At 47.6% G+C, this 24,791-nt stretch overlaps 1 protein-coding gene across 1 annotated transcript in view; it reads left to right on the forward strand.

The window, feature by feature from the left end:
• Window positions 1-4,306: 4,306 nt before the first annotated feature.
• Window positions 4,307-24,791, forward strand: part of LOC137545281 (nectin-1-like) — a 44,338-nt gene continuing 23,853 nt past the window's right edge. Inside the window, exons 1-2 of the mRNA XM_068266394.1 lie at window positions 4,307-4,331; window positions 11,475-11,813. Coding sequence (XP_068122495.1) covers window positions 4,307-4,331; window positions 11,475-11,813 — 364 coding nt within the window. The remainder of the gene's footprint in view (window positions 4,332-11,474; window positions 11,814-24,791) is intronic.

Here is a 24,791-nt window from a genome sequence, read left to right on the forward strand (position 1 = left end):
CCGACTCAATGTCAGTTTTTGCCAAACGTGCCCCCCCGCCCTAAACGCCTAACCCAACTTACAGCTGCATCAAAAGAGGTATAAACCACCGACGCGTCATCCCTTGCCAGACCATCGTTAACTGAAGCGCCCTGTGGAAATGATAGGTGATGAATCAAGCGGAAGGATCCAGGCTCCTTCTTTGGCACCACCCCCAGAGGTGACACCACCAGATCATCTAAGGGGCAGGACTGAAAGGGGCCCGCCAAACGCCCCGCTTCCACTTCCTTCGCTATTTTAATATCTACAACCTAGGGCGGTTATTGGCGGATTTTAAGTTCTTAAAAGGGGGGTTACACCGCAACGAACAATTACTCGGAATGACAAAACCATCTTGAAAACTGGAATGTAAAAACTCGGCCACCTCCCGATTAGGAAACCTGCTTAGATACCCCGCCATCTCTGCCACCCTCACCGGCGTCGTCCCTCTTGTGCCAAGAATCTGTCTGTCTGCTTCTCTTTTGCTTGTAGCATCTTGCTGCCGTGTGTGAGCCACCGCAATTGGAGCACTCATGCTTGAAAAGACAGGATTGACCAAATCGACACGCTCCGTCGTTATATTGCCAGCACACTCCTTTTCCTCTACTGGCCAGCTGACCGCCGGAAGCCGATCCACTGGCCGTTGCCTGAAAGGACTGCGGGCTCCTAGAGGGAATCATAAGATGCATCCATAAAGTAATATCTTTATGGTCCCATCTCACCGCGGATCGAACCGACTTCGTCTGCCTAAACTGCTCATCGTAACGCAACCACGCATTACCACCATAAGATCGATGAGCCTCCCCTATCGAATCCATATAACCAAAAAGAGCCGAGCAATGCTCGGGCTGCTTTTCCCCAATCACACTTGCCAGAATCGAAAACGCCTGAAACCAATTCTGGAAAGTGCGCGGTATCAATCTATACCTGCGCTCCTCTTCCCTCTTCTTCTCATCTGGCTTCCCTTTATCCAGATTGAACTTTTCCAGAGGAAGCAAGGAGAATATTTCTATATATTCTCCCTTCCAAATCCTCTCCTTAACTTCCTGCTTCAAGTGAGAACCCAGGAGACCATTAAAACACACATACAACTCCGCATGAGCCGCGTCCGCTAAACGCACCTGACCCGCCCGGTCTGACCTCGCCACCTCACCTGAAGATACCTCCGTCTGCACCGCCGCCTCCGTCTGCACCCCCACCAAGCCCAATGACGCTGGTGCCGCCACCTGCACCACCCCTTGCGCTAACGGGACCCCGACCTGAGACCAGCGTACCCGGGGCGCCTGCCGCCCCTACTCCTGAATGTGTCCAGGCGTTCCCCGGCGGTACCATCGATCCCCCCGTAACACCTGCCCCCCCCCCCCCCCCCGGGTGTCCCCTGCAACTGCACTGAAGCCCCCCCTAACCCGGGCACATTACCTAAACCCCCAGAACCTCCCCCACACATCCCAAACAACAATGTGGCTAAGGCCCTAACAGCAGCTAAATTGGCCTCACCTGGCTGTTCCGGACGCACGTCCCTGCCAGCCGTCACTCCGGATCCACCCGATGCGACCACCTCTTCTTCGCCTGCAGACTCCGCTTCAGAAGCGGAAGTACCCCTGGCCGCCTGGCCACTGGGCCGCCGATCGCGGTGCTCCGCCTGCTGCCTCCTGTTGTCCTGCCTCGACTTGCCTCTCTTCTTGGGCACAGCTGCCCGACCTCCCGACTTAGCCTTGCCGCTGGAGCTCCTACTCCCACCATGGCCTGGACGGGCCACCGCCGCCGCTTTGGAAGGGGCGGCGCCCGCAGTACGAGTGTCCTTGCTCTGGGCCCTCTTAGTCAGCTGCGCCGCGTGGGGACTAATGGCCGCATCACCTCCGGTTGCAGCTACACTCCTGCCGGTGGGGGCCACACCCGACGGCCCCTCTCCTCGTGAGTCCTGATGATGTGTGGGATTCCTCCCGCCAGCCCCCTGAGAACCATTTGATGCTCTTTTTGCAGGGGGAGGCGGAGGGTCCCCGTGGGGGCTCCCTGCTCTGCGCTGAGCTCTGCCATGTGGCTCTAGACTGAGCCGATCTGGTGGGCGGGACATCCTTCTCTCACCTACGTGTGGGGTCGGAGCGCTGGTCGCCGCATCTGCAGCCAGCTCCACGGGCGTCCCAGCCCCCGCTGCCACACTCGCTCCCATCGCCGCTAGTTGCAACTGGACCCATGATGGGCCCCGCGATGCAGCCTCTGCCCGGATCCTGTTGACCAAATCCTCCAGGCTCTCCAGCACGCTGAAACGGAAGGGGGCACGGGCTACAGCTTCTTCCACCAGCGCTAGTAGAAGCTGAATGGCCCGCCCCCTTCCTTTACCGCCTTACCCAACCACCCCTGCGCCTAACACGTCCGCACAACAAACCCTGCCCCCCAACCAAATTAACTCCATCACTGCCGGGGAATCGGCTACCCCATCATGCAGTGCCTTACGCAGTCGCACGCTCCGCTCCAGGCCCTCTCTGGATCTGTCTACATGAACATTCCCTCACTTGTTTCTAGATACCAACTTAGCAGCAAACTCCGATCTGCACATGACCTTGTTTTGTCCTCCTCTAGAATCAACTCCTCCCATTCACATATACAAGACTTCTCTGATACTTGACTCCTTCTCTGGAATGCCCTTCCACAACCCATTCGTCACTCTCCAATCTTTAACCACTTGAGGACCACAGTGCTAAACCCCTCTAAAGACCAGGCCATTTTTTTTTAAGGCCAAGCTGCAGGGCCACACACCACACCACACCACACAAGTAATTCCTTCCTCAACCCCCCCCCCCCCCCCCCGTTTTCTCCCCATCAACAGAGCTTTCTGTTGGTGGGGTCTGATCGCCCCCAGGTGTTGTTGTTTTTTTTTAAATAAAAATGTACATTTTACTTTAATTTTAATCACCCTCCCTCCCCCGGACAGCCTATCACAGCGATCGATTGTGATAGGCTTTAGCCTATCACTGCCAATCGCTCCTGTGTCCCACAGGGGGACAGCCGTGTCACACGGCTGCAGGGCCGGGCCGAGGCATAGGCTGGAGAGGCTCCAGCCTCAGGGCGCAGTGTAGGAGGGGGCGCAGAATTCATTCAGCTGTCATTCCTAATTGTGTGTGAAGCAGAAAGAAATACGAAAAGGGGATACATGGCAGTGACTGCTAGCCAGATAACTAGATATTAAGGGGTTGGGGAGGTTGTGGGCCCTGTGGCGCCTCTTAGTCTAATAGCAATCAGTGTGTGACGGCTGGGGTGGCAGGGATGGAGGGGCGCACTTTGGTGTCTCAGCCTTGGGTGCTGGAGGACCTTGTCCCGGCTCTGCACGGCTGTCCCCAGTTCAGCGCTGCCGTGGATCGCAGCACTGTACTTAATGGCGGTTTCGCCGTCTAACAGTCTCCAGAGATGTGATTGCCGCTCGGAGACTGAAGGCGGAGCTCCGCCTACCAACAGGAGATGCGCGCGCAGCCTGCACGCGATCTCCTGCAGTAGCCGGCCCCAGGACTTGACGCCTATTGGCGTTAGGCGGTCCTGGGGCTGCCGCCGCGGTCACGCCCATTGGCATGGGGCGGTCTTTAGGTAGTTAAACGCTCCCTCAAAACTCATTTGATTCAGCCAAGCATGTGCTCTATCTTAGGCCATTCCCTCTGGCCAAGTTATACTCCTTACTAGATAACCTAAAAACACACTGCCTCTAGATATGAGTATTGTATACCACCACCATAATTTCTTTAGATAGCAAGCTTGCAAGGGCAGGGCTCTCTCGTCCTTTGTATATTCTAGTTTGTTATTCATTTTGTATCTTGTAATCTGGTATACATTTTATTCATCATGTTACATTTGTCACTAGTTCTGTGTTTTGTACCAGTGTCTATATCTGGTGTACACCATTGTCTGCATTATTATGTACTCCATGTTCATTTCTTACTTTGTACAGCACCACGGAATATGTTGGCGCTTTAAAACAACAATAATTTCATGATCTTTAAAACAGACAAAAAAGATCAGTGTTTCAGTTATACTGAATCGGACAGCACTGTGTTTGGCTCAGAATGAATGCTGCAGTGCATTGTCAGGATGTACTGCCATGCAGAGCCTTATGCTAGGTACACACCATACAATTTTCTGGCGGATTTACCTGCCAGATTGATTATTTCCAACACGTTGGATCTGAAGTTTAATACATTTTTTTTCAATTTTCCTTTCGTTTTTCTGATCGATTTCTGTTCACTCCTATGGAAATCTATTAGAAAAACGATAGGAAAATCAATCAGAATTCAGATCGGACATGTTGGAAATAATCTATCTGGCAGGTAAATCTTTTATATGTGCTTTTGAAATCTGCTCAGCAACTTGACAGTGTAGCAGCCCTAGGCAGGATTTCCTCCCTTTCTCCAAACAATTTTAAGCAAACCTTCCTCCATTAAAGGGCACTCTCGTCGCGCTCCTGCACCTGGGAGCATTCTGCGCAGTAGTATTTTGCAGACACAGAACTCTCCCGTTGATGGGGGCGTGCAGTCACCCAATGACCAACTGTAGCAGGTTTGAGACCTATGTAATTAACATTGTTAGAATGGCAGCAATATTTAAATATTCTTCTTGAAAATCAATAGGTGAATTTTGATTGCCTGTTGTAGGCTCCACCCATCTTACTGAATATTAATCTCAGTCACCCAGTGCCCAACTATGGGAAGTTTGAGAACCCTGCCAATAATGATGTAAGAATGGCTGCAGTTTACATTTTTCCATTGAAAAATTTGGTTGTTGGCTCCTCCCACTTTTTGTAACCTTGACACACAGTCACTCAATTACCAAATTTGTAAGCTTTGGGGTCCTTGGTATCAGTAATGTGAGAATGGAAGCAGTTTATCAATCAAACAAATCTGATTGGCTGTTTGTGGCTCCGCCACTGTAGTGAATTTGAACCCCAGTCACCCAATGACCGACTGTAGCAGGTTTGAGGCCTCTGCCATTAAGAGTGTAAGGCCACATACAGACATCAGACCATAGTCTTTGGAAAATGAAAGATCACAGACCAATCTTACCACCCTTCCTGTAGTATAAGAGCCATACTCTACTCAGTCTTTTCTATGGAGCTGAACTCCACATCAGGAAAAAATCTCTGCAGGCTGCTGCACACACAGATGCTGTACAGACACAAAAGATCAGTATCTGCAAAAGATCTGTTCCTGCCAAAAATCCATTCCTGCAAATTGCAATGATAGTCTATGAGATCTGCAGATCATCATACACACATGATTTAACTGACATTCATCTGCAGATCTGCAGATCTGCAAATCCATCCTGGTGGATCTGATCTGCAGATGAATGTCAGTTAAATCATGTGTGTATGATGATCTGCAGATCTCATAGACTATCATTGCAATTTGCAGGAATGGATTTTTGGCAGGAACAGATCTTTTGCAGATACTGATCTTTTGTGTCTGTACAGCATCTGTGTGTGCAGCAGCCTGCAGAGATTTTTTTCCTGGTGTGGAGTTCAGCTCCATAGAAAAGACTGTGTAGAGTATGGCTCTTATACTACAGGAAGGGTGGTAAGATTGGTCTGTGATCTTTCATTTTAGTCTGATGTGTGTATGTGGCCTTAGAATGGCAGCATCTATATATATAATTCAGTAAGTGCCTCAACCGTCCAGCAAGAAGAAGAAGTACTTTGCATGAGAAAATGTATGCGTGCTCAAAGACCAAGTTTGAGGCCTCCTTTCCACGGACTGTTGAGCTGTGTGCTCAGCAAGCAGTTACCAGGCACAGGTAAGAAGTTATCAGGCAGCAACAAGCAGTTATCAGGCAGCAACAAGCAGTTACTAGGCAGCAGTGAGCAGTTACCAGGCAGCAGTGTGCAGTTACTAGGCAGCAGTGAGCAGTTGAGAGAGTTTGAGAGGCATTTCACTGCCTATTAACAGTCCGTGGAAAGGAGGCCTAACCCTAGCAAGTCTGGGTTTGCAAATCTGGCCTAATTGGCTATTCATAATTGAATAAGGGCCTCAACCTTCCAGCAAGAAGAAGAAGTACTTTGCATGAGAAAATGGAAAATGTATGCGTGCTCAAAGACCAAGTTTGATGCCTCCTTTCCACGGACTGTTGAGCTGTGTGCTCAGCAAGCAGTTACCAGGCACAAGTAAGAAGTTATCAGGCAGCAACAAGCAGTTATCAGGCAGCAACAAGCAGTTATCAGGCAGCAACAAGCAGTTATCAGGCAGCAACAAGCAGTTACTAGGCAGCAGTGAGCAGTTGAGAGAGTTTGAGAGGCATTTCACTGCCTATCAACAGTCTGTGGAAAGGAGGCTTAACCCTAGCAAGTCTGGCTTTGCAAATCTGGCCTAATTGACTATTCATGAGGCAATGCTCATGCAAATATGCATTTGCTTTCGCATGTCAAACTATGCAGGGTCAAAAAACCAATACTGCAAAGCGGTCGTGGAGCAGTGCTTTTCAGCACTGCTAGATTTGGGCGCAGCGAGTGCCGCCATAGACTGTAATGGGAATCAGTCTATAGCGGCGCTCAGTGAGTAACGTCGGCGCCGTCAGAAGACGGAGCCGAAGTTGCTTAAAAAAACACAATAATTCGACCTCCAGCAATCGCTGGAAGCCGAATTATATCATTCCCCCACTATCCATGGCGGCCTGGAGGGGGAATAGTAATTATATAATAGAGTAAGTGCCTCAACCTTCAAACAAGAAGAAGAAGTAGCGCCCTGCCCCCAGGGCTGGTCCAAGCAAGAAGAAGGGGCTGGTCCAAGCAAGAAGTAGTGTCATATTAAACCAAGGGCAAAGAGGGATAATTTGCATATTCAGTAGCAGTGCATTGTGGGTAACCACAAATGTTCACTTATAGCTGAATTATTGCAGATTTGCTTCTGTTTTAAGAAGGAAAATTACACCAAGCTTTGCTTTTTTTAGTAGGAGGGCTTTTTGGTCTCTTTTATCATCCTATACATTCTTAGTAGTTTGGGTCACCCTGAGCTGTTTGGTTACTCTGTTGTACTGGTCCAAGCCCTATCTCATACAGCCGTTTCAATCCCTGCCATGTACTGATGAGGACCAAAAGTCTGAAACAGGGTGGCTACATGTGGGTTTGATATGACTGTGTAAAATTTAAAGCTATATGCTTGCTATACATCAGTGGCTCTGGATGCTTGCTTGGCTTACTAAGCAATGTACTGATGAGGACCAAAAGTCTGAAACAGGCTGTCACATGTGGGTTTGATATGACTGTGTAAAACTTAAAGCTATAGGCTTGCTTGACTTATCAAGGGTAAAAAGGAATTATTTGCATATTTAGTAGTAGTGCATTGTGGGTAACCACAAATGTTCACTTATAGCTGAATTATTGCACATTTCCTTCTGTTTTAGGAAGGCAAATTACATCAAGCTTTGCTTTTTTTAGTAGGAGGTCTTTTTGGTCCCTTTTATCCCCCTATACATTCCGAGTGGTTTGGGTCACCCTGAGCTGCTTGGTTACTCTGTTGTACTGGTCCAAGCCCTATCTCATACAGCTGTATCAATCCCTGCCATGTACTGATGAGGACCAAAAGTCTGAAACAGGCTGTCTACATGTGGGTTTGATATGACTGTGTAAAATTTAAAGCTATATGCTTGCTATGCACCAGCGGCTCTGGATGTTTGCTTGGCTAACCAAGGGGGAAAAGGGGTAATTTGCATATTTAGTAGCAGTGCATTGTGGGTAACCACAAATGTTCACTTAAAGCTGAATTATTGCAGATTTCCTTCTGTTTTAAAAAGGCAAATTACACCAATACAGTGTGCGGCATTGCAGGAAGTGACGACAGTGGAACGCACGATGGAACACGGAAGAGGTGAGTCATCCCCGCCCGCTGCCTCTTACTAATAGTGGCGGCTGCTACTGTGCTTAAGCAGGAGGGGGAGTGCACATGGGGGACCCAGGTGAGGGGAGGGGGGTTCCTGCTGAGCTTAGGCTGGAGGTAGAGCACACATGGGGGACCCAGTTGAGGGGGGGTCCAACCCCCCTCCCTGCCGCTGTGCCCAATACCCCCTTCCTGCCCTCTACCCTCTTATGCGGCGTATGGTACGCCGCCGGTCGGCTAGTTTTAAATATTCCCCTTGAAAATCAATAGGTGAATTTTGATTGGCTGTGGTAGGCTCCACCTTCTTTTCTGAATATTAATCCCAGTCACCCAATGACCAACTGTGCCAAGTTTGAGAACCCTGCCATTAACAGTATAAGATTGGCTGCAGTTATATTTTCCCATTTAAAATGAAGGGCTGAAGTTGGTCAGTGATTGGCCAATCCTAATTGAAAGCCTTGCGGGGACCACGTGATCGAAACACTCCGCATCACGTTGTCCCGCCAGCCAATCAGCGGCCGCTCCAGGAAGAAAACACAGCAGTAGTGATGGGAAGTCCGGCTCTTTTCAATGAATTGATTCAATGAATCCAGACGAACTTCCCATCACCACAGGGCAGTGCAGTGAATATTAATTAGCCATCTGGCTAACAATAGCTGACTCTCCCCTCCTCTCCTGTTCAAAATAAAAAAAAACACAATACTGAGCATGTGCACAGTGCAAACAGTCTAACGTATAACGCACAGCATGCTGCACTTTCAAATAACGTGCAGAGTTACTGTGCAATGCAACGTGGGCACTGTGAACAGCCCATTGATTTTTCATTACTGTGAGTTGGGCTGCGTTACAGGCTGCTCTAATGTGCGCCTGTAACGTCCCACTGTGAAAGAAGCCTTAAGCCTGATACACACGTTCAGTTATGATTGACCAATTTTACCACTTCCATGTAGTATGAGGGTCAACAGATATTCAATACTATGAGCTTTTTATACCGGTTTTACACCTGACCTTTGCGGTGCAATTCCCCCCCCCCCCCAACATTGTTGCATCACAATGCAAAAAACTGCATTGATATGACCCTGCGGCAGAGTGCTCCAACATGGTCATATGCATGTCCACTGACGCACTCCCTGCTGCACAAGAAGTATATCACTGGGATTCCTGGGTTCCCCATTTGTATTTGAGTTGTTCCAGCACTTGCACACCGCCACCAAGGTATTTCAAGGATACGTCCAGGCAGTTTAAAAAAAAAAATCAAAATCCACTTACCTGGGGCTTCCGCCAGCCCCTGGCAGCCGTCCTGTGCCCTCGCCGCAGCTCCGGTGGCTCCCGGTGTCCTCCGCTGCAGAAGCCGGCTTCTTGTGCGCTCCACCACGCAGGTCACGTGGTCTGGCCGACGTCATCGGGACTGTACTGTACTGCGCCTGCGCGCAAGGGCACAGGATGGCTGCCAGGGGCTGGAAGAAGCCCCAGGTAAGTGGATTTTGATTTTTTTTTTTTTTTAAACTGCTTGGGCCTATCCTTTAAATTTTCTGCATCGCCCAGTGACTTACATGCATTCAGTCACTGTGGAGGTGCGACGGTAATGCGCTGCTATCTGCGACGGCTCAGAGGCAAATCGGGCACTTTCGATGCAACGGGGTTAGGGCCGGTGCACACCTAAAAACACTAGCAGAATCGCAAATGCTAAGCGTTTTTTGGAATTTATTTTTCAGAGCATATGCCTAGCAGTTTTTGGAGCGTATTGGTGTAGCAAATTTTTTTTTGTTTGTTTTTTTTTTGTTTTTTTTTACAGCGATCTTCCGCTTTCCTATACTTAACATTGAGGCTGAATTGCTTCAGAAATGCTGCGTTTGGGGAAAAAAAAAATCACACTGCTCTGGTGCGCTTTTCAAAGCTCTAGCGTTTTTAAAAGCGCTCAGAAGCGTTCTCTGTGTGCACCAGCCCTAAGTGTGCTAGACTCCATAGGACTTTCATTGCTGTTGCGTTAGGGGAATGCAATGCAATGAAAGCGTCCTAGTATAAAAGGGGCCTAAAGTTCTTAAACAAGAGTTTGAGTTGTGTATTAATATAACTCCTACAGAATCTCCTTGCTATGTTGGCATCATTTGGAACAAGGTGCAAACCCCTGACCACCATATTATCCAGCGTGATGACACCCCTATATTGGAGGCATTCAGCATAATTTCCTCATGCTTTCCAGAGGCGCCAATAGAATAAAAGTCACTTAAACGAGCTTAAAACCGATGGTGCAGTGGTGGGCCTATCCCATCCATGCGGACAAAGCAAACAAAGGAAGGACTGTGGCATCAACAGTCAAACAACAATTTTATTTATACTCCACAGTAAAAATAGGCAACGCGTTTCACGGGCTCAATCCCGCTTCATCAGGCCAACCAAAAAGGAGCATACAGCTTATCAGCATCAAAACCACACTGAGCGCTCAGTCTGCATGGATGGGATAGGCCCACCACTGCCCCATCGGTTTTAAGCTCGTTTAAGTGACTTTTATTCTATTGGCACCTCTGGAAAGCTTCTACATATTGCTAAGTCCACCCTTGGTGGAGGGTTGTACCCATCTTCTTCCCATCTACAGAGAGCGACTTTTAATCCTGAGTGGGGTCAGGTTAATCTCCCCACCTGCCTTCACAGTGGTTGCCTAATGGTAACCCTGGTTTGTGAGTATTAAATTGTTATATTACTCATTATTAATTATCATCTATACAATATCACACTATTGGGCTCTTGGTGTCCCCCCTCCCTTTATAATTTCCTCATGCGTACAGTGAGTCTCCGACACCGAGAATCAGCTTATGCCGGATAAGGGTGCTTTCTGGTTGCTTGAGACTCGGGGCCTTTTCACACTGACGTGTTGTGGTGGCTTGGTTTTGCTGCAGGCCAACGCTACGCCGATGAAAGTCTATGAGTCCTTTCATACTGACATGTTGCAACGGAAGTGACGTTTTTGCCGCATCCCCGATGTGAGTGCATACCTATGTTACCGTCGATTTGCACAGCCGACTGGAAGTCATGTAAGTCTATGGGGACTGCGTAAATGAAAAAAAAAAAAAAAAAAAAGCCTTGCTTTTGCATTGCGGCACGCATGCGCGAGAGTGTATTATAGCAATACACTTGGACGCAGTTCCTTTCTTCAGCCACTGGAGGAGAGTACTAGAGAGCCACATGTCCTGCTTGGCCTGCTGCCAGATTGGAATTACCGCGTATTAACTAAATTGTTTTTGGCAATGCGGAGCGACCCTGGCACCGCACGGCACCAAAAATGCCTGTTAGCAGTATGAAACTGTTCTTAATGTTCAAAATAGGCCCTGCTAATAGAGCATTATATCCCACTCTATATACATACCATGAACTCTCTATGAAATGTTAATATACAGTAATTGAAAGTATATTAAACTTGGAGGAGCCCACTGTAAGCACAGCAGAGCCCACAAACGGCCTAAGAAGTTGTCCTTCACCACTGTGAGTACTGCCGGTGATTTGTGCTGGTTGGTTGAGACTGCTGCTTAGCTGAGCTATAGATAACCGGGACTCTACTGTATTATGGCATTGGCATTTATTGGTAACATTGTTCTGCCCCTTGCTTTGCAGCACTGGAGCCTAGGGTCACCTGCAGACAGGATGGCACAGTTGGGCTTGGAGAAGATGTGACGCTAACGTGTAACTTCCTAGCTAATAAGGATGTCTTGCAAGTCACTTGGCAGAAGAAGAGGGGTAAGAACACCCAGAACATGGTTGCACACAGCGAGCAGTACGGAATAAACATCCACAGACGGTTCGAGAATCATGTTTCTGTTCTTCAAGCCAATTCCACCATATCCTCAATACAGATCTCTAAGCTGGAGACAGAAGATGAAGCTTGCTACAATTGTCTCTTTACTGTGTTCCCAGAAGGGGCCTACACCGGAGAAGTTTGCCTTAATAAACTTGGTGAGTTGGAGCAATTTTTCACGTCAGGCACTACGGAAAGCCCCTAGGATAATGGTGAGTTGGGGGCAGCAGTGGGTGGGGGCAATTAGGGTGTTCTAGTGTAGCCTTACTATTACTATCTGATAAATCATACATAAACCGTAATAAGTATTTTAGCTCTTTAATAATATATCAGTATAATAAGAAATAATTTATGTGCAATTCAGGAGTGTTCCTAAGACATTCATAGGTTTCAAGAGGTACCTGAGATGATACTCCAGGTGGTACTTGTCAACTGGCAATCTCTGTCCTCTATAAAGGGGTACATATACAGGGAGTGCAGAATTATTAGGCAAGTTGTATTTTTGAGGAATAATTTTATTATTGAACAACAACCATGTTCTCAATGAACCCAAAAAACTCATTAATGTCAAAGCTGAATATTTTTGAAAGTAGTTTTTAGTTTGTTTTTAGTTTTAGCTATTTTAGGGGGATATCTGTGTGTACAGGTGACTATTACTGTGCATAATTATTAGGCAACTTAACAAAAAACAACTATATACCCATTTCAATTATTTATTTTTACCAGTGAAACCAATATAACATCTCAACATTCACAAATATACATTTCTGACATTCAAAAACAAATCCGTGACCAATATAGCCACCTTTCTTTGCAAGGACACTCAAAAGCCGGGATCAGTTAAAAATGGCGCCAGCACCTACAGTGTAATAATGGCGCCGCATTAATTTGCATTATAAAACAATATTTATCGTTTTATGAGTTAAAAAATGGCGCCGCACTAAAAACTATATTTATCGTTTTATAACTTCATTAAAATGATAAATATCGTTTTGAAATGTAAGTCATAAAACAATAAATCGTTTTGAAACGTGTTGAATATGGGCTTTGATCCCTGTGTGTGTGTGAGAATATATATATATATATATATATATATATATATATATATATATATATATATATATATATATATATATATATATATATATTTTACACACTCACACATATACACACACACACATATCTAGGAAAGGAACTTTCCACTCTCAAAAACGAAAAATATCGTTTTTTGTAAAAATGATAAATATAGTTTTCGTAAAAACGATAAATATAATTTTAAAAAAATTATCGTGCGTTACCAGGCGCCATTATTTGGCTGGTGCCATTTTTAACCGGACGCCAAAAGCCTGCCATCCATGGATTCTGTCAGTGTTTTGATCTGTTCACCATCAACATTGCGTGCAGCAGCAACCACAGCCTCCCAGACACTGTTCAGAGAGGTGTACTGTTTTCCCTCCTTGTAAATCTCACATTTTATGATGGACCACAGGTTCTCAATGGGGTTCAGATCAGGTGAACAAGGAGGCCATGTCATTAGTTTTTCTTCTTTTATACCCTTTCTTGTCAGCCACGCTGTGGAGTACTTGGACGCGTGTGATGGAGCATTGTCCTGCATGAAAATCATGTTTTTCTTGAAGGATGAAGACTTCTTCCTGTACCACTGCTTGAAGAAGGTGTCTTCCAGTAGGACTGGGAGTTGAGCTTGACTCCATCCTCAACCCGAAAAGGCCCCACAAGCTCATCTTTGATGATACCAACCCAAACCAGTACTCCACCTCCACCTTGCTGGCGTCTGAGTCGGACTGGAGCTCTCTGCCCTTTACCAATCCAGCCACGGGCCCATCCATCTGGCCCATCAAGACTCACTCTCATTTCATCAGTCCATAAGTCTTGAGATATTTCTTGGCCCAGTCTTGACGTTTCAGCTTGTGTGTCTTGTTCAGTGGTGGTCGTCTTTCAGCCTTTCTTACCTTGGCCATGTCTCTGAGTATTGCACACCTTGTGCTTTTGGACACTCCAGTGATGTTGCAGCTCGGAAATATGGCCAAACTGGTGGCAAGTGGCATCTTGGCAGCTGCACGCTTGACTTTTCTCAGTTCATGGGCAGTTATTTTGCACCTTGGTTTTTCCACACGCTTCTTGCGACCCTGTTGACTATTTTAAATGAAACGCTTGATTGTTCGATGATCACGCTTCAGAAGCTTTGCAATTTTAAGAGTGCTGCATCCCTCTGCAAGATATCTCACTATTTTTGACTTTTCTGAGCCTGTCAAGTCCTTCTTTTGACCCATTTTGTCAAAGGAAAGGAAGTTGCCTAATAATTATGCACACCTGATATAGGGTGTTGATGTCATTAGACCACACCCCTTCTCATTACAGAGATGCACATCACCTAATATGCTTAATTGGTAGTAGGCTTTCGAGCCTATACAGCTTGGAGTAAGACAACATGCATAAAGAGGATGATGTGGTCAAAATACTCATTTACCTAATAATTCTGCACTCCCTGTATGGTTATACTGTACATAAACGGTAAAGGAAGGTTAGTTTTAGGGGTACATATATGGTTATACATATAGGGTAAAGGGAGGCTAGTTTTAGGGGTACATATAGGGTTATACATATAGGGTAAAAGGAGGTTAGTTTTAGGGGTACATATAGGGTTATACATATAGGGTAAAGGGAGGCTAGTTTTAGGGTTACATATAGGGTTATACATATAGGGTAAAGGGAGACTAGTTTTAGGGGTACATGTAGGGTTATACATATAGGGTAAAGGGAGGCTAGTTTTAGGGGTACATATAGGGTTGTACATATAGGGTAAAGGGAGGCTAGTTTTAGGGGTACATATATGGTTATACATATAGGGTAAAGGGAGGCTAGTTTTAGGGGTACATATAGGGTTATACATATAGGGTAAAGGGAGACTAGTTTTAGGGGTACATATATGGTTATACATATAGGGTAAAGGGAGGCTAGTTTTAGGGGTACATATATGGTTATACATATAGGGTAAAGGGAGGCTAGTTTTAGGGGTACATATAGGGTTATAATTAAAAACAAAATAAAAGTCTGCGCTTATGGAATAGAGTGTCACTACGTGGAGCGCACTGATAAATGGCAATCTGTAAACAGCCTATCAATCAGTATGCAAAAAAGTTCAGAAGCGCTCACGGCTCAGCACAACACAAAGTTCAGTCTATCAGAAAGTCACCATCCAGAAGTTCAAAACAACCGACAGGATCTCCCAGAGTTGTAACCGGTTCCTTGGTAGCTTGGCCAACACGTCACATAAATATAAAGAGAAAAGGGCACATAGCGTAATCCAATACTCATGTATTGCCCATCACCAATCAAAGTGAATTAGAATACCACCTCGTGCAGGATCCTGCACGAGGTGGTATTCTAATTCACTTTGATTGGTGATGGGCAATACATGAGTATTGAATTACGCTATGTGCCCTTTTCTCTTTATATTTATGTGACGTGTTGGCCAAGCTACCAAGGAACCGGTTACAACTCTGGGAGATCCTGTCGGTTGTTTTGAACTTCTGGATGGTGACTTTCTGATAGACTGAACTTTGTGTTGTGCTGAGCCATGAGCGCTTCTGAGGTTCTGAGTTTTAGGGGTACATATATGGTTATACATATAGGGTAAAGGGAGACTAGTTTTAGGGGTACATATATGGTTATACATATAGGGTAAAGGGAGGCTAGTTGTAGGGGTACATACAGGGTTATACATATAGGGTAAGGGGAGGCTAGTTTTAGGGGTACATATAGGGTTATACATATAGGGTAAAGGGAGGCTAGTTTTAGGGGTACATATAGGGTTATACATATAGGGTAAAGGGAGGCTAGTTTTAGGGGTACATATAGGGTTATACATATAGGGTAAAGGGAGGCTAGTTTTAGGGGTACATATAGGGTTATACATATAGGGTAAAGGGAGACTAGTTTTAGGGGTACATATAGGGTTATACATATAGGGTAAAGGGAGGCTAGTTTTAGGGGTACATATAGGGTTATACATATAGGGTAAAGGGAGGCTAGTTTTAGGGGTACATATAGGGTTATACATATAGGGTAAAGGGAGGCTAGTTTTAGGGGTACATATAGGGTTATACATATAGGGTAAAGGGAGGCTAGTTTTAGGGGTACATATAGGGTTATACATATAGGGTAAAGGGAGGCTAGTTTTAGGGGTACATATAGGGTTATACATATAGGGTAAAGGGAGGCTAGTTTTAGGGGTACATATAGGGTTATACATATAGGGTAAAGGGAGACTAGTTTTAGGGGTACATATAGGGTTATAAATATAGGGTAAAGGGAGGCTAGTTTTAGGGGTACATATAGGGTTATACATATAGGGTAAAGGGAGGCTAGTTTTAGGGGTACATATAGGGTTATACATATAGGGTAAAGGGAGGCTAGTTTTAGGGGTACATATATGGTTATACATATAGGGTAAAGGGAGGCTAGTTTTAGGGGTACATATAGGGTTATACAGTGGTGTGAAAAACTATTTGCCCCCTTCCTGATTTCTTATTATTTTGCATGTTTGTCACACTTAAATGTTTCTGCTCATCAAAAAACGTTAACTATTAGTCAAAGATAACATAATTGAACACAAAATGCAGCTTTAAATGATGGTTTTTATTATTTAGTGAGAAAAAAAACTCAAAATCTACATGGCCCTGTGTGAAAAAGTGATTGCCCCCCCCTTGTTAAAAAATAACTTAACTGTAGTTTATCACACCTGAGTTCAATTTCTGTAGTCACCCCCCGGCCTGATTACTGCCACACCTGTTTCAATCAAGAAATCACTTAAATAGGAGCTATCTGATGACACAGAGAAGTAGACCAAAAGCACCTCAAAAGCTAGACATCATGCCAAGATCCAAAGAAATTCAGGAACAAATAAGAACAGAAGTACTGTAATTGAGATCTATCAGTCTGGTAAAGGTTATAAAGCCATTTCTAAAGCTTTGGGACTCCAGCGAACCACAGTGAGAGCCATTATCCATAAATGGCAAAAACATGGAACAGTGATGAACCTTCCCAGGAGTGGCCAGCCGACCAAAATTACCCCAAGAGCGCAGAGAAAACTCATCCGAGAGGCCACAAAAGACCCCCAGGACAACATCTAAAGAATTGCAGGCCTCATTTGCCTCAATTAAGGTCAGTGTTCACGACTCCACCATAAGAAAGAGACTGGGCAAAAACGGTCTGCATGGCAGATATTCAAGGCGCAAACCACTTTTAAGCAAAAAGAACATTAAGGCTCGTCTCAACTTTGCTAAAAAAACATCTCAATGATTGCCAAGACTTTTGGGAAAATACCTTGTGGACCGCTAAGACAAAAGTTGAATTTTTTGGAAGGTGTTTGTCCCGTTACATCTGGCATAAAAGTAACACAGCATTTCAGCAAAAGAACATCATACCAACAGTAAAATATGGTGGTGGTAGTGTGATAGTCCGGGGTTGTTTTGCTGCTTCAGAACGTGGAAGGCTTGCTGTGATAGATGGAACCAGTGGTGCTCAGCAGAGCTCAAATATTCGAGTAGCTCGAATATTCGAGCTCTTTTTCAGCTATTCGAGCTCGGTATTCGAGCTCCGAATAGCTGCAGCTATTCGAATGGGCTATTCGCGTACACTCGAATAGCCCATTCACTATTCGAGCTATTCGAGCAAACGGCGCTATTCGAGCTCGGTACCGAGCTCGAATAGCGTCATAGCCCAGATTGATGTCCTTAGAGCCAATCAGAGGGCTCCCAGGCCCTCTGACGGCAGCCAATCACAGAGGGGGACCCTGGCCAGCCCCTACCCTATAAATAGCGGCCGCCATGTTACGTTTCTCCGTCCTTGCCTGAGACTTGCATAGAGAGAGAGTTGCTCCTTTGTGCTTTGGCTTAGCAAGAGCTTTATTGTGGTCATTTACCTAGCGTTTTTGCTCACATACACCTCCTATACACACCTATATTGTTGTTAGTTAGTTAGACATTGTATTTTAGTTAGTAGCTTTTGTGTTACATAGAGACAGACACAGCTGCTGCAGGCTTACAGCTTTAGGCCTCAGGGCCTGCCTGTGTGGGCAGCTGTCCTCCTGTCCTCTGTTTATTTCTCTCTATTCTATACCAGTATTTCTGCTGTCCTTTACTACTGATTGTATTAGTATTGTAGTTATATATTGTAACTGTACTAGGACACTCACTGTCACTGTTCATAGGCTACTAGCTGCTCCTGCGTGTGTGCACTCACTTTCTGTGTACACACTACACACACTCTATTTCCAAGTTCTGATAACTGATTGATTATTGTAATTGAATATTGTAATTAGTTAGTTGTACTCACTGTTACTACTTACTGTACTAGGAGTCTCGGACACTCAGTCACTGTTCATAGGCTACTAGCTCCTGCGTGTGTGCACTCACTGTCTGTGTACACACTACACACACTCTATTTCCTTCTGATAACTGATTGATTATTGTAATTAGTTAGTTGTACTTACTGTTACTACTTACTGTACTAGGAGTCTAGGACACTCAGTCACTGTTCATAGGCTACTAGCTCCTGCGTGTGTGCACTCACTGTCTGTGTACACACTACACACACTCTATTTCCTTCTGATAACTGATTGATTATTGTAATTAGTTAGTTGTACTTACTGACTGTTACTACTTACTTACTTACTGTACTAGGGACACTCACTCAGTCACTGTTCATAGGCTAGCTCCTGCGCGTGTTTGCACGTGCGTGCACTCACTGTCTGTAGTGTACACACACTAAATTTACTTGTGATTACTACTGATTATTGTAAGTTGTAACTGCTAGTTGTACTTCCTGACTGTTACTACTTACTTACTGTACTAGGGACACTCACTCAGTCACCTCACCCACCAACCCACTCCATTAAAGTACCCCACTTTTCACCCGCCCTTTTAAAAAACTTTTGTCTATACGCCCAAAACATCGAAGATGTCTGGAAGTGGCAGCCAGCGCGGTTTGGGCAAGGGGAAGGGCAGCAAGGGAATCAGGAGGAGAGGGAGCAGCATTGTGGCAAGCCGCGGGCGCGGGCGCGCCACCATGCACAGTTCCGCAGCAGCAGCAGCAGCGTCAGTGGCTAACATTCCTCCCATAGCCACTGGCCGTGGACGCCTTGGGCGCCGCCCAGCAGGAGCATCTGCAACTCACGCTGCAGAGTAGAGTTGGGCCGAACGGTTCGCCTGCGAACGGTTCCATGCGAACTTCAGTGGTTCGCGTTCGCGTCCCGCAGGCGAACCTTTGCGGAAGTTCGGTTCGCCCCATAATGCACATGGAGGGTCAACTTTGACCCTCTACATCACAGTCAGCAGGCCCAGTGTAGCCAATTAGGCTACACTAGCCCCTGGAGCCCCACCCCCCCTTATATAAGGCAGGCAGCGGCGGCCATTACGGCCACTCGTGTGCCTGCATTAGTCAGAGTAGGGCGAGTTGCTGCAGACTGTCTCTCAGGGAAAGATTAGTTAGGCTTAGCTTGTTCCTGTCTGGCTGCATACCTGTTCTGTGAACCCACCACTGCATACCTGTGCTGTGAACCCACCACTGCATACCTGTGCTGTGAACCCACCACTGCATACCTGTTCTGTTCAGTGGACCCGCCACTGTATACCTGTTCATTGAACCCACCACTGCATACCTGTGCTGTGAACCCACCACTGCATACCTGTGCTGTGAACCCACCACTGCATACCTGTGCTGTGAACCCACCACTGCATACCTGTTCTGTTCAGTGGACCCGCCACTGCATACCTGTTCTGTTTAGTGAACCGCCACTGCATACCTGTTCTGTTCAGTGGACCCGCCACTGCATACCTGTTCTGTTTAGTGAACCGCCACTGTATACCTGTTCTGTTTAGTGAACCCGCCACTGCATACCTGTTCTGTTCAGTGAACCCATCGCATCAGTGCGCATACCTGTGCAGTTAAGTGAACCCGCCACTGCATACCTGTTCTGTTCAGTGGACCCGCCACTGCATACCTGTTCTGTTTAGTGAACCGCCACTGTATACCTGTTCTGTTTAGTGAACCCGCCACTGCATACCTGTTCTGTTCAGTGGACCCGCCACTGCATACCTGTTCTGTTTAGTGAACCCACCACTGCATACCTGTTCTGTTCAGTGGACCCGCCACTGCATACCTGTTCTGTTTAGTGAACCCGCCACTGCATACCTGTTCTGTTCAGTGGACCCGCCACTGCATACCTGTTCTGTTTAGTGAACCGCCACTGTATACCTGTTCTGTTTAGTGAACCCGCCACTGCATACCTGTTCTGTTCAGTGGACCCGCCACTGCATACCTGTTCTGTTTAGTGAACCCACCACTGCATACCTGTTCTGTTCAGTGGACCCGCCACTGCATACCTGTGCAGTTAAGTGAACCCGCCACTGCATACCTGTTCTGTTCAGTGGACCCGCCACTGCATACCTGTTCTGTTTAGTGAACCGCCACTGTATACCTGTTCTGTTTAGTGAACCCGCCACTGCATACCTGTTCTGTTCAGTGAACCCACCGCATCAGTGCGCATACCTGTGCAGTTAAGTGAACCCGCCACTGCATACCTGTTCTGTTCAGTGGACCCGCCACTGCATACCTGTTCTGTTTAGTGAACCGCCACTGTATACCTGTTCTGTTTAGTGAACCCGCCACTGCATACCTGTTCTGTTCAGTGGACCCACCGCATCAGTGCGCATACCTGTGCAGTTAAGTGAACCCGCCACTGCATACCTGTTCTGTTCAGTGGACCCGCCACTGCATACCTGTTCTGTTTAGTGAACCGCCACTGTATACCTGTTCTGTTCAGTGGACCCGCCACTGCATACCTGTTCTGTTTAGTGAACCCACCACTGCATACCTGTTCTGTTCAGTGGACCCGCCACTGCATACCTGTTCTGTTTAGTGAACCCGCCACTGCATACCTGTTCTGTTCAGTGGACCCGCCACTGCATACCTGTTCTGTTTAGTGAACCGCCACTGTATACCTGTTCTGTTTAGTGAACCCGCCACTGCATACCTGTTCTGTTCAGTGGACCCGCCACTGCATACCTGTTCTGTTTAGTGAACCCACCACTGCATACCTGTTCTGTTCAGTGGACCCGCCACTGCATACCTGTGCAGTTAAGTGAACCCGCCACTGCATACCTGTTCTGTTCAGTGGACCCGCCACTGCATACCTGTTCTGTTTAGTGAACCGCCACTGTATACCTGTTCTGTTTAGTGAACCCGCCACTGCATACCTGTTCTGTTCAGTGAACCCACCGCATCAGTGCGCATACCTGTGCAGTTAAGTGAACCCGCCACTGCATACCTGTTCTGTTCAGTGGACCCGCCACTGCATACCTGTTCTGTTTAGTGAACCGCCACTGTATACCTGTTCTGTTTAGTGAACCCGCCACTGCATACCTGTTCTGTTCAGTGAACCCACCGCATCAGTGCGCATACCTGTGCAGTTAAGTGAACCCGCCACTGCATACCTGTTCTGTTCAGTGGACCCGCCACTGCATACCTGTTCTGTTTAGTGAACCGCCACTGTATACCTGTTCTGTTTAGTGAACCCGCCACTGCATACCTGTTCTGTTCAGTGAACCCACCGCATCAGTGCGCATACCTGTGCAGTTAAGTGAACCCGCCACTGCATACCTGTTCTGTTCAGTGGACCCGCCACTGCATACCTGTTCTGTTTAGTGAACCGCCACTGTATACCTGTTCTGTTTAGTGAACCCGCCACTGCATACCTGTTCTGTTCAGTGGACCCGCCACTGCATACCTGTTCTGTGAACCCGCCACTGTATACCTGTTCTGTTCAGTGAACCCACCGCATCAGTGTGCATACCTGTGCAGTTAAGTGAACCCACCTACCTACGTGAGTGCACGCAGTGTGATATACCACTCCGTGCATACCCGATATGGACAAAACAGGTAGAGGAAGAGGTAGTGGCAGAGCCAGAGGAAGGCCACCCGACAGGTCTGCGCGAGGTCGTGTAAATGTAATTTCGTGTGGACCTGGCCCACAGTACAGTGCTCGGAAGAAGGCACGTCCCATCACCTCCCAAGATTGTCAGGACGTGGTTGAGTATTTAGCGACACAGAACACCTCATCTTGCTCAGCCACCAGTGCTACTACTAGCACCACTTCCGCTGCATTTGACACTTCGCAAGAATTATTTAGTGGTGAAATCACTGATGCACAGCCATTGTTGTTACAGCCAGATGAATTTTCACCAGCTCATATGTCTGAGTTACGCGGCAACATTATGGATGTAACGTGTAAGGAGGATGAAGGACCTACTGATGTTGGTGCATGTTTGGATTTGTCTGAGGCAAGCGAAGCTGGGCAGGATGATTACGATGATGACGATGATAGGGATCCTCTGTATGTACCCAATAGAGGAGATGAAGAGGGGGACAGTTCAGAGGGGGAGTCAGAGAGTAGGAGGAGGAGAGAAGTTGCTGAAAGAAGCTGGGGCAGCTCTTCGTCAGAAACAGCTGGTGGCAGTGTCCGGCACCATGTATTGCCACCTATGTACAGCCAGCCAACTTGCCCTTCAGCATCAGCTGCTGAGGTCCCCATAGTGCCCACATCCCAGGGTGGCTCAGCGGTGTGGAAATTTTTTCATGTGTGTGCCTCAGATCGGAGCAAAGCCATCTGTTCGCTCTGCCAACAAAAATTGAGCCGTGGAAAGGCCAACACTCACGTAGGGACAAGTGCCTTACGAAGGCACCTGGAGAAAAGGCACAAACAGCAATGGGATGGCCACCTGAGCAAAAGCAGCAGCAGCACACAAAAGCAAAGCCACCCTCCTTCTCCTCTTCCTCCTCCATCAGGTGCATTATCTGCTTCTGCCGCTTTCTCCCTTCCACCTTCACAGGCACCCTCCTCCACTCCGCCTCTGCCCTTGAGCGGTTCCTGCTCCTCTGCCCACAGCAGCAGTCAGGTGTCCGTGAAGGAAATGTTTGAGCGGAAGAAGCCAATTTCGGCCAGTCACCCCCTTGCCCGGCGTCTGACAGCTGGCGTGGCGGAACTGTTAGCTCGGCAGCTGTTACCATACCGGCTGGTGGACTCTGAGGCCTTCCGTAAATTTGTGGCCATCGGAACACCGCAGTGGAAGATGCCAGGCCGCACTTATTTTTCGAGAAAGGCCATACCCCAACTGCACCGTGAAGTTGAGAGGCAAGTGGTGTCATCTCTTGCGAAGAGCGTTGGGTCAAGGGTACACCTGACCACGGATGCCTGGTCTGCCAAGCACGGGCAGGGCCGCTACATTACCTACACAGCCCATTGGGTGAACCTGGTGGTGAACGATGGCAAGCAGGGCGCAGCGGACCAAATTGTGACACCTCCACGGCTTGCAGGCAGGCCTCCTGCCACCTCCTCTCCTCCTGCTACATGCTCTTCGCTGTCCTCCTCCTCCTTGGCTGAGTGGCAGTTCTCCTCTCCAGCTACACAGCCCCAGCTCCGCAGGGCCTATGCTGCATGCCAGGTACGACGGTGTCACGCCATCTTAGACATGGCTTGTCTCAAAGCGGAGAGTCACACTGGAGCAGCTCTCCTGGCTGCTCTTAAGAAACAGGTGGATGAGTGGCTGACCCCGCACCACCTGGAGATAGGCAACGTGGTGTGCGACAACGGCAGCAATCTGCTTGCCGCTTTGCATATGGGGAAGCTGACACACATACCCTGCATGGCACATGTCATGAATCTAGTGGTTCAAAGATTTGTGGCAAAGTACCCTGGCTTAGCGAATGTCCTGAAGCAGGCCAGGAAGTTCTGTGGGCATTTGAGGCGGTCTTACACAGCCATGGCACGCTTTGCGGAAATTCAGCGCAAAAACAACATGACGCCTCATTTGCGATAGCCCGACTCGCTGGAAACTCGACCCTGCTCATGTTCTCCCGCCTGCTAGAACAGAAGAAAGCCGTGACCCACTACCTCTACAACTACAGTAGAATGAAACAGTCTGGGAAGATGGGGATGTTCTGGCCCGACAACTGGACACTGATGGAGAATGCATGCAGGCTCATGCGGCCGTTTGAGGAGGTGACCAACCTGGTGAGCCGCAGTGAGGGCACCATCAGCGACTTAATTCCCTACGCTTACTTCTTGGAGCGTGCTGTGCGTAGAGTGGCGGATGAAGCTGTGAATGAGCGTGACCAGGAACCGTTACGGCAGGAACAGGCATGGGACCAATTTTCATCAGACCCAGCTGTTTCCTCAACACCTGCGGCAGCACAGAGGGGGGAGGAGGAGGAAGAAGAGAAGTCGTGTGCAGAAGACGAATCAGACTCAGAGGATGATGAGCAAGGTGTTTCTTTGGGGGAGGAGGAGGAGGAGGAGGAGGGGACAGCGGCAGGAGAACAACCTCAGCAGGCATCGCAAGGGGCTTGTGCTGCTCAACCTTCCCGTGGTATTGTTCGCGGCTGGGGGGAGGAGGTTGACTTACCTGACGTCACTGAGGAAGAGCAAGAGGAGATGGAGGGTACTGGATCCGACTTTGTGCAGATGTCGTCTTTTATGCTGTCCTGCCTGTTGAGGGACCCCCGTATAAAAAACCTCAAGGGGAATGAGCTGTACTGGGTGGCCACACTACTAGACCCTCGGTACAGGCACAAAGTGGCGGACCTGTTACCAACTCACCGGAAGGTGGAAAGGATGCAGCACATGCAGAACCAGCTGTCAACTATGCTTTACAATGCCTTTAAGGGTGATGTGACGGCACAACGCCAGCAAGGTACCACTGCCACTAATCCTCCTCCCGTGTCCACGCAGTCAAAGACAGGACGCTCCAGCGATCTCATGGTGATGTCGGACATGCGGACGTTCTTTAGTCCAACGCCTCGCCGTAGCCCTTCCGGATCCACCCTCCACCAACGCCTGGAACGGCAGGTAGCCGACTACCTGGCCTTAAGTGTGGATGTAGACACTGCTGTGAACAGCGATGAGGAACCCTTGAACTACTGGGTGCGCAGGCTTGACCTGTGGCCAGAGCTGTCCCAATTTGCCATCCAACTTCTCTCCTGCCCTGCCGCAAGCGTCCTCTCAGAAAGGACCTTCAGCGCAGCTGGAGGCATTGTCACAGAGAAGAGAAGTCGCCTAA

The sequence above is a fragment of the Hyperolius riggenbachi genome, chromosome 2 (genome assembly GCF_040937935.1).
Source record: "Hyperolius riggenbachi isolate aHypRig1 chromosome 2, aHypRig1.pri, whole genome shotgun sequence".
Taxonomy (NCBI): domain Eukaryota; kingdom Metazoa; phylum Chordata; class Amphibia; order Anura; family Hyperoliidae; genus Hyperolius; species Hyperolius riggenbachi.